We start from the raw sequence: 9,162 nt of genomic DNA, 5'->3' as shown, positions 1-9,162 counted from the left end.
TAATTAATATCACCCAGTCCCAGCCCTTCCTGCCGTGGGCAGCGGAACCTCGCACCAGACCAGGCTGCTCCACTTTGAACGCTGCCAGGGTTGGAGCATCCACAGCCTCACTGGGCAACTTGTTCCAGTGTCTCACCACCCCCACAGTAAAAATGTCTTCCTAATATCTAACCTCAATTTCCCTTCTTTCAATTTGTACCCATTGCTCCTTGTCCTGTTCTATAGTTCTTGATGAGTCTCTTTCTGGAGCCCTGTAGGCCCCTTCAGATACTGGAAGGTTGCTATGAGGTCTCCCCACAACCTTTTCTCCAGGCTGAACATCCCCAACTGTAGCCTGTCTTCACAGCAGAACTGCTCCAGTCCTCAACTTTGTGGCCCATCCAAACCACTAGAAAATCCCCAATGTTACATTTCATCAGCAAAGGACGAGTAGATGTTTTCTGTGCCCTGCACACAGACAAAGCAGGTTCCCAATGCAAAGAATGAACTGGAAATGAGAATTTCAGATCAAAGCATGAAAACAGCTGAAGGGCTACGACTTCTCAGAAATATGAGAAGTGTGCCCACTGCTCCAAAAATAGGTGGGCACAAGGGGTTTACTGTCAAGAGTTTCAGGAGAAGAGAACCGGCTTGAGAGGACAAAGGTCCATCCATGAGGACAATTCCAAACCCACTGCAGCCTCTGCGCTGGACTCACCACCTTCTTGAAGACAACTCTGCACTTTGCTACTCCAAACACAGAGTCTAGAGCTTAAAAATAATTTATTACTTTTTGTTTTAAGTAACAGCCATTTTCTGTATGCTGTAGAAGTACTGATTTTATGTATCTCTAAATGTTTACATAAATTGTCTACAAAATCCAAGAGTGTTTCTCCACAATTTTTACCTATCCGTTCCATAATTTAGAAAACCAAGGGTTGCTCACAATTGTTGCTAGTAAAACAAGAAATGCCAGAAACAGGCCTTTAGCAAGACACTGGGAATATGGTTCTCCTGAAAAATAAATAAAAAAAAAAGTAAGCATGTGAAAGCTAAATTTTAGTTTATACAACAACCCAAAGATAGAGATAAAAGTGTATGCAAAAGCATTCTTTCAGACAACTCCCCACATCTAATTATGTTTCAAAGAAATACAGCCTTCCATGTTTTGGGGCATCCCACATTGCTTCTCATTTTACCTGTGTAAAAGCGTGTCAGTGGATAAAGGAGCTGTGGCCAGCACACCTCATTTTGATTGCAGTCAAACTCTGCATAAATCTTCTGATACCTGGAAAAAAGGAACCCTTTGGTCAATGTAATTCATGTCACATCTGAACATAGTGGGAGGTTATCAATGTTTTTACCAAAACTACCTTGTCACTGGAGGGGGCGGCTGAGCTGGGACTTCAATGAATTGAACAGAAGCTGTGATGGGAAGAAAGCTGAGGGTGTTTCTGCAGCCAAGCCCACACTGGAACTGCCATAAGACTGTTGAGTAACTGTAACAAAAAGCAAAACTATTGCTTGAGGGCTGGAAATGGAAGTTTAGATCCTAAACACAAGCAGGAAAGGACAAAACACACAGTATTTATGAGGAAGTGGATAATCCCTGGATTTTCCACATCGTACAAGAGGAGAACTTGCACAGTCTGGAAATGAGATAAAACAAAACAGAATCCCACTCATTTGATAGGGATTGATTTGGTGGAGGGCAGGAAGTGTTTGCAGGGTGAAAATTCCCTGTTTCAGGAAAGAATAAAGCATTTAGCTCAGCACCTAAGAGCTCTGCAATGGGGTAAGCCAGAACTCAGGACAATCTTGTTGCTTCCACCACGTGACTCCTGATGGGATGCCCTGTGTATGCTTGCTGCTGGCAGCATCATGTCTTTTATTTAATATTTCAGTGAAGTATAAGGATTATCTGCTTTTAATCATTAATTTTTTCTTTAATTTTAATTTCAGAGGGAGAAAGGCTAACCTGGTTGCTATCAAAGGAATTTGGGTTGCAAAGTGAAAGGAGTGTAAAAAAACAGCAAAAAAACCCACCCTTTTTGTTTGTAAAATTAATTTGGGATGTGTTAGGTAAGCAAGGCTCAAAATGAAGCATTTATTTGTCAGGTAGCCAGAGACACAACGCACTTTACCTGATCTGCACAGCAAGAATCTCCTGCTGGGGAATCCCTTGCACTGCTCCCACCTTAGCAAAGATGATGCGAATGTTCAGGTTTGCAGGAATATCTGGGCAAATGCCTTTGAAACCTCCAGTGCTCACATTAGAACTAAAGGGATCAAGACCTGTGAAGGAGAACAGAGGGATTTCAATGTAAATATTATGGAAAACATTATATATTCCATAATTAGATTATTCTCATAGCCCAGTGAAATGCTGGTAACTGTCACACATTAGAATGTTTCTCTCTATAAAAACACCAAAACCAGTAATTTATCAATGGATAAATACCAAGTCATATGTGTACAGGCTGCCAGTAAAATATCCAGTATGCACAGAATTATGTGCCTGTGTGTACACATGTATGGATGGATGGATGCAGACACATATCACTAGCTTTAGGTATTTGAAATTACAATTTGGATTTATTTTGACATGCTTTATTTACTGTATGGGCATATTTAGACTACAAAGAACAACACAAGTCTCACTTACGTATAATTTCCACCCAGTCATTTAGATCACTGTAACTGGAATTGTCCCTCTTTCCAATGTGAGTGGCTTGTACTAATGCATTCAATTTCTCAGTCACATTTCCTCTGCAAAGAAAGAATGTAACATCACAAGGAATGTAAATCTGTACTGTCTTACCACTCTGGGCTGCAATATTACAGTATCCTAAGGTCAGTTTCATCTGAAAGATGTTATCACACAACAAAAATAAACTTGAACTACTGAAGGAAAGAAATGGAAAAGTATTACAGCCAACACAATCCTCATTTGAATAAGAGTGAAAGCATTATTATGATTTCCCATCAAAAACAGAAGTGAGACTATTAACCACAGAAAGCTGAAGCACACACATGAATATTTAAAAAGAATGGACCAGTGTTGATGGGAGGCACTTGGAGACAGTCACATAACAATCAACAAGAGGGATGAAGCAGAGATAAACAATTCAGCTTGTGTGGCTCACCTTAAAAAGCTGCAATCTTCATTAATATCAACTTCTAGAATGCACCCAGAGTATGAGTCTACTCCAAACAGAACTGGTCTGTCAGTTGCTGATGCACATAAACCTCTGCCAGCTGTGAAATGAAAACATTTCACTTGAGCTTTCCCATTATCCACCCCTGGATCTCCAGCTTTCAATTTTGGGCAAAACATCAAACATTAGAATGCAAACTCAGCGTGGTAGAGTTCAAAAACAGATACAAATCATTCAATTTTCCAAGAAAGCATTAAAGGTTTTCTCACTGACCTTTGAAAGCTTGGGAAAGAAAAGCAAAATCTGGCAGAGATTTTTAACTAAAATATGCTTTAAAAAATCAAAAAACTAAATAAAGCTCCAAAATCTTAGCATTAACTACAACTGAAGTTGCAACCTCACAAGCCAATACCTGGCTGCCAAATGTTTAGGCTTCCAAGAGGATCAGAAGCATTCAGATTTGCAGCTTTCACTGGTTTTCCAACTTGATACCCTAAACACAGAAGGCTAAATTATCAACACTGTAGAAGAATCAATAAGCACTAGCATTGTTTTAAATGTCATCAATCTTGAAGTAAATGACAAGACATTTCCATTACAGTGGGAATGGCCTCACTTTAAATAATCAATATCTATGCAACAAAAGCTTAAGAACCACTCACTGCTATTGGCAGTGCAGTAAGGCAGGAAGGTGAAGGCTGACAACATAAAGAAGTACAAAAGAAATATAAAATGTAATCACTGATAAGAATCTGTACAGTACGATTTTTTTTTTACTTTTAATAGGTAAAATGAAGTATTAATACCTGGATTCTCAAACAGTTCCTCTCCATGAGTACTGTTTAAACTTAGAAATTCAACTGTGAATCTTTGTGTCAGGATTTCTGGTGAAAGAAAAAAGTGTAACTTTAAAATAAGTAAATTAGCAAAATGTATGTTCTGTGTAGGGCACAAACTTCTGTCTTTCATTAGTGACAGAAGATTCAAATCAACACAAATTAATGGAAATCAGCCCCATAATTTTCTTTCTAGAGTCCAAGGGAAATTATTTTTAAGAAAAATTAGAAAATATGAGATTCTATCAAAGAATTTCCATACAGAAGATAAAGAAATAAATCAAAAATCATAAAAGAAATGTCATGATACCTCCATCACATAAGCTTCCATGGAAGACAGTGACATTTACTTGCTCAATGTTCTTGTCTTTCCAAATGAATTTATAATGTTCTGCAAAAGTTACATTTTGACACAGAACCTCAGCAGCAAGAAGGTTTTCTGGCAGAAGGAAAAAGAGAAAAGGTCATAATGAAAAGCATTCGAATTAGAAAGCTCTGCTACTGCAGCTGAGAAAGAACACATTAAAACCTTGGCAAAATTCTGGAAATTACAATATTCATCTTTTTGATAATTTATTTTATTCTTTCAATGTGCAATGGTGCAATCCCCCATGTATGCAAGGTAAGGAACCTGATTTCCAGACCAGCTGTGATGGAGTAAATTAAATACTTTTGCTTTACAGGAAGCCAGTTTATTTTTCACTCTCAGATAACATATAAAAATTCCTCCTAAGAATTGCAGCAGGTAAACATTTTAGACATCAAAATAATCCATTTCATATATAATCCAGGTTAAGTAAGAAGCATTAACTAAATGGAAGAGACCTACCACGCTCAGTGATGAATTTGCCCCTGTCAGTGATGGCTCTATAGAGAACATTTTGCTGGATGAAGTCTGAGAACAAAAAACAAAGGCTTCTGTTTTCACATCCAAGGCACAATCCTTGTTGTTATAAAAACTGAGTAGGAAATTATTTAGAAAATTAATTTTGGTATTATACCAAATACTGGTTTTGTATTTTGAAAGCAGAGCTAATTAACTGTGGGTCTTACAGAGGTAATATAGACTAACAAAATGAGACAATTATGGAGCATAAGATAAACTATGTTCATGCTGGTAATCATATTATCTCAAACTGCAAAATGACTCTCCATAAGTACAGGCTTTTGTAATGCAGAGAGTAACCACTTCTTACTAACTCTAAAATGCTGATGCTGCACCCTCCTGACAGAAAAAGGGCTCTACAACAGTCTGAAAATGAGGCACCAGGAACAGGTAAATGGAACACAAAGGGCCCATCCTGTTATTTCTTACCACCTAAATCTTGGGAAACAGTAGGACACTTGCTAGGTCATGAGAACCAGGAACAGAACATCCCCAAATGCTGAACTACAGCCACCAGATACCACAGATGTTACATTTAGCCACTGTGCCAACAGCCCTCGGGTTTGTTCTGTTCCAGCAGCTCTGAGAAACAATGAAACACATTCCTGCTTGGATTTCTGCAGCATACCTGCAGTGCCAGTGTTTATCCTCACATCATGGGGCAGGCCTCCCTTGTAAGACTCCAGATTGGTCAGGCACTTGACATCAAAGTTGTGGAGATAGGCCACAGGGGCATTCCCAACACACTGTCCAGCCATGGATTGCTGCAGGGGGTTCACACAAATGAGGATTTTCTACCCCTTGCTTTTCATTTGAGGATTACTTGTTAGTAAAATGCCCTACATGTGCATTGCAGCCACTCATAACACTTTAACAAGCAAGCTATTTGATGTTATAAGAACACCTCAGCCTCTGGCAAAAGAGAGGTTAACATTTTTAAAGCACAGCTTTCAAAGTAGTTTCGATGTACACCATGACTTCATCTTCATTTGTGGAAGTAATTATAACCAACAAGTGTCTCCAAAATGCATTACCTTTTGCAGGGATGGGCAAGGGGATGAGGAAGGATAATGTTTACTTATAATAATGACTTTGTGGTTTTGTTTTGGGTTGTTTGTTTGGTTGAGGTTTTTTTGTGACAGATACACCCCACCACTTCCCAGCATCAAGCTGCTGAAATTGGATGCAAAGCCATAAGGAGAGTGATGCAGGGAGTTCCAAACAAACCAAGAGGAATCAAAAGCTCATAAGGATTACCTGGGGAACAGTAAAATACTCATCTTCTTCTGTTATAATTGGATCTCCTTCTCTGTAACCAGTGAAAGGTTTCCCAGGAGAAGTTTGTAGAGGGATCTTAAATGAAGGAACTTTGGGTGTAGAACTGCAAACAAGTTTAAAAATTAAACTCTTTACCTCACACAAATAATTACAGTTTGCTTTCATGTCCCCTGTTCTTATATACTACCAATGACATTTCTCCACTTGCATTTAAGGTTTACACCCTAAAATCCTAATTTCAAAGTAACTTTCATTATAAAGACAGGTTATATTTTTGGTTGCATAATGAGTGTGATGAAAGTGTGATGAGAAAATAAATTTTCTTAAGACTTACATAGAGCCATGATAAAAATAGCCAAGAAATGGTGTGTTGTCAAGAGAAGACTGTACACAAAGGAAGGGAAACCACTCAGGGGTGTATTCCATTGACTGGGAAGAGCACAGCTGATCATAAGGTGGGTTTACATCCCCACCAAACACTCCAGTGAAACATGATCCACTGAATAACTGCTGCAAGTCTGGTGTACACTCCTGAAAGGGAAAACAAGGGTCACTCTTTAGCAAGGTAATTGCAATACTTATGGCAATATAAAGCCAAACTTAGAGGTAAATCAAGCAATTTCGTAGAGAGAAAATATTTACTTTCAGAAATACTGGAACATCCAAACACCCCCTCTGGCCCATCTAGTCTGAAGCACTGAGTACCTCTCTCCCCTCACAGACAAGAGGGTCTAGAAATTTTGAAAATATTTAATAAAATTTTAATAAGAAATAAGTACCAGATCACAGCAACAACGAACATCACAAGCTCCAGCTGTTAAGTTACAAGGACAAGAGCCCAAGGGCTTAAATGCCTGGTTTGGGATGATAGTTGCATTTTCTGTAACAGAAGTAGGAGAGAAAATCAGATTAAGTGGACTGAAATCCAAATAAAAAGACCATGCACACTGCAGTTTATTCTGGTAGAAACCTTTTTTTAATTCCTTTGATTGCTCAGTATCTCTTATTGCTGCCCAAATCCCGATTTTTCCATACAGAGAGGCAAAGAACAGCCAAAATGCCATTTCTTCTTTAGCACTTACCTGACACATTTCCTGCAAAGGAAGAGTTGGCAAATATTTCAGCTTGAATCAGGAGCTGTGCCAGCATCACTGAACCACGGCAGGCTAAAACCTGGAGGGTTTCCACCATGCACAGAGGTGAGGGGCAGCACTCGGTGGCATTGGGCAAACACAGCTCCAGAGTTCTGCTGAGGCTTACAGTCACCTTGGAAGTGTTCTGGACAAACACAAAATAAAGTTTGGCAGCTCTGATAGCTTGTATTAAATTGCTCTTGTCTAAGAGAAGAACCAGTAATTTACACACCACACCAGGAGTTACATCCAAATTCCAATCTCCAGCTCTTTTACTTCCACTGCAATTTGCAAGTTGCAATTTTCCTATAACAAAATAAAAATTTTAAAGGTCATTTAGCAAGGACTGGGAAATCAGAAGTACATTTAAACTCCTCTTGTGCCTTCAGGTACACCCTCAAGCACAGCTCACAGAGAAACAACTGAGAACTAAGGGGTTAATCACAAGAATGTCTGAAATTCCTGTTTCTGTAACTATTAAGACATTAAATGACATGCATTACCATTTCTCTAGTAATTTTTGTGTCAAAAAATATTAACAATTCAAACGTATTTATTTACATGGAGAAAGGGGGTTGAAGTGTTCTTACCTGTCTCTGCATCTCTAGGACTTAAAATTATAGAAAAATTAACTCCTGAAGAATTGCCAAGAAAAAATGAATTGACTCTGGGCCCTGACATATGAATAAACGAAGGCTGAAAGACTAAAAAAAAAAAAAAAGAGAAAGAAATAAGTTGACTGAAAGAGATAACATCTGTAAGACATAGATCTTGTGCTTGGGCTATATTCTTACACTCTTAGACTTTAAATTGTCACAAACAAAAGAAAAATATAATGTAATGCCTAGTACAGGGATGTAGTTCTATTCTTGCCAAGTGCTGGAGGAGTGGGTGCAGCTTTCTATGCCACAAGTTTACATGTGTGAAGATGCCCAGTAAACAGGCAGTAAAATAACATCATAGCACTTACAGCCCACGCAGGTACTACACAGCTCAGGCAACACCATATTTAGCATTTCTTGCTGACTTCAGTTTACACTTTTTAATTTCTTGGGGCCATGAATTGTACAAGGGATGTCCTGCGATCCAGGACCTGTGGGCTCCTGCGTTGTGCATGTGGACGCAGTGCCAAGTTTAGGGCTCGGAGCTGGGAGTTTCACTGGATTTTAGTTTCTAGACTTTGCCAAGGTTGAAAGGTCCGACATAAACTACTCCACCCGCCCCCTCTGCGCTAAGCAGCGGCAGAAGTTCCACGGCGGGCACGTTCGGGTTTGGAAGGGGCACCCAAGGCCGTGGTCCTGAGGGGAACCCTCGGGGTCTGCGCCGCCTCCCCTCACGTCCACCCGGGCAGATCCCGCCGCGGGCCGACCGCCATCCCCACACCCCGCCCGTCCCTCGCCCCCCAGAAGTCGCCATTCACTGCGGCCGCTCACGCCCTGACCCACCGGTGTCCCCGGACAGCTGGCCGGGGCAGGGAGCCGCCCGCAGCAGCAGCAGCAGCAGAGCACCGAAGCCCGCAGCCCCCATAGCGCTACGGCGGCCGCCCGGCCGCCATCTTGCAGCACCGGCGCGGCGCCATGGCAACGCGGAGGGCGGGAACGGGGCCGCCTCACGGGAAGGGCGGGAACGGGGCCGCCTCACGAGAAGGGCGGGAACGGGGCCGCCTCACGGCAAGGGCGGGAACGGGGCCGCCTCACGGGAACGCGGGGCGGGGAGTGATGGTGGGAGCTGGGCAGCTCCAGACCCCGGGCCGGTCACAAATTAATACAGCTAACAACGCTAACAAACAAGCTCAAAGTGTGTGAGAAAAAAAAAAAAAGAAGAAAAATTTAGGGCTTTCAGACCCTGGGTATGGTTTGGGAAGAGGGAGGTTGTATTGATTATGAACACAA

The 9,162-nt window shown here is 41.0% G+C and overlaps 1 protein-coding gene across 2 annotated transcripts; it reads right to left on the bottom strand.

Annotated features, from left to right (window-relative positions):
* Positions 1–745: 745 nt before the first annotated feature.
* Positions 746–8,874, bottom strand: TCTN2 (tectonic family member 2). 2 transcript variants are annotated; one of them, XM_059863172.1, is made up of 18 exons: positions 8,716–8,874; positions 7,861–7,974; positions 7,503–7,576; positions 7,220–7,415; positions 6,917–7,017; positions 6,472–6,668; positions 6,117–6,240; positions 5,488–5,623; positions 4,803–4,868; positions 4,284–4,412; positions 3,944–4,021; positions 3,550–3,630; positions 3,126–3,237; positions 2,645–2,748; positions 2,124–2,274; positions 1,353–1,478; positions 1,179–1,267; positions 746–993 (listed from the first exon to the last, which is right to left on the bottom strand). In XM_059863172.1, the coding sequence occupies exons 1-18, from the start codon at positions 8,795–8,797 to the stop codon at positions 887–889; spliced, it is 2,067 nt and encodes a 688-aa protein (XP_059719155.1). In that variant the 5' UTR covers positions 8,798–8,874; the 3' UTR covers positions 746–886. The 2 variants fall into 2 exon arrangements, with proteins under 2 accessions (XP_059719155.1, XP_059719156.1); XM_059863173.1 differs by lacking the exon at positions 3,550–3,630.
* Positions 8,875–9,162: the final 288 nt, after the last annotated feature.

This window comes from Haemorhous mexicanus, chromosome 19, assembly GCF_027477595.1.
Source record: "Haemorhous mexicanus isolate bHaeMex1 chromosome 19, bHaeMex1.pri, whole genome shotgun sequence".
NCBI lineage: Eukaryota > Metazoa > Chordata > Aves > Passeriformes > Fringillidae > Haemorhous > Haemorhous mexicanus.
This window is presented reverse-complemented; position numbering and strand designations above follow the sequence as displayed.

Coding starts and splice junctions, on each gene's coding strand:
- TCTN2 (XM_059863172.1), bottom strand. CDS start 8,797: ATGGGGGCTGCGGGCTTCGGTGCTCTGCTGCTGCTGCTGCTGCGGGCG. Junction 7,416..7,502: donor TGGATGTAACTCCTGGTGTG/GTGTGTAAATTA, acceptor GTGTTTGTCCAG/AACACTTCCAAGGTGACTGT. Junction 1,268..1,352: donor CCGCCCCCTCCAGTGACAAG/GTAGTTTTGGTA, acceptor CCTTTTTTCCAG/GTATCAGAAGATTTATGCAG.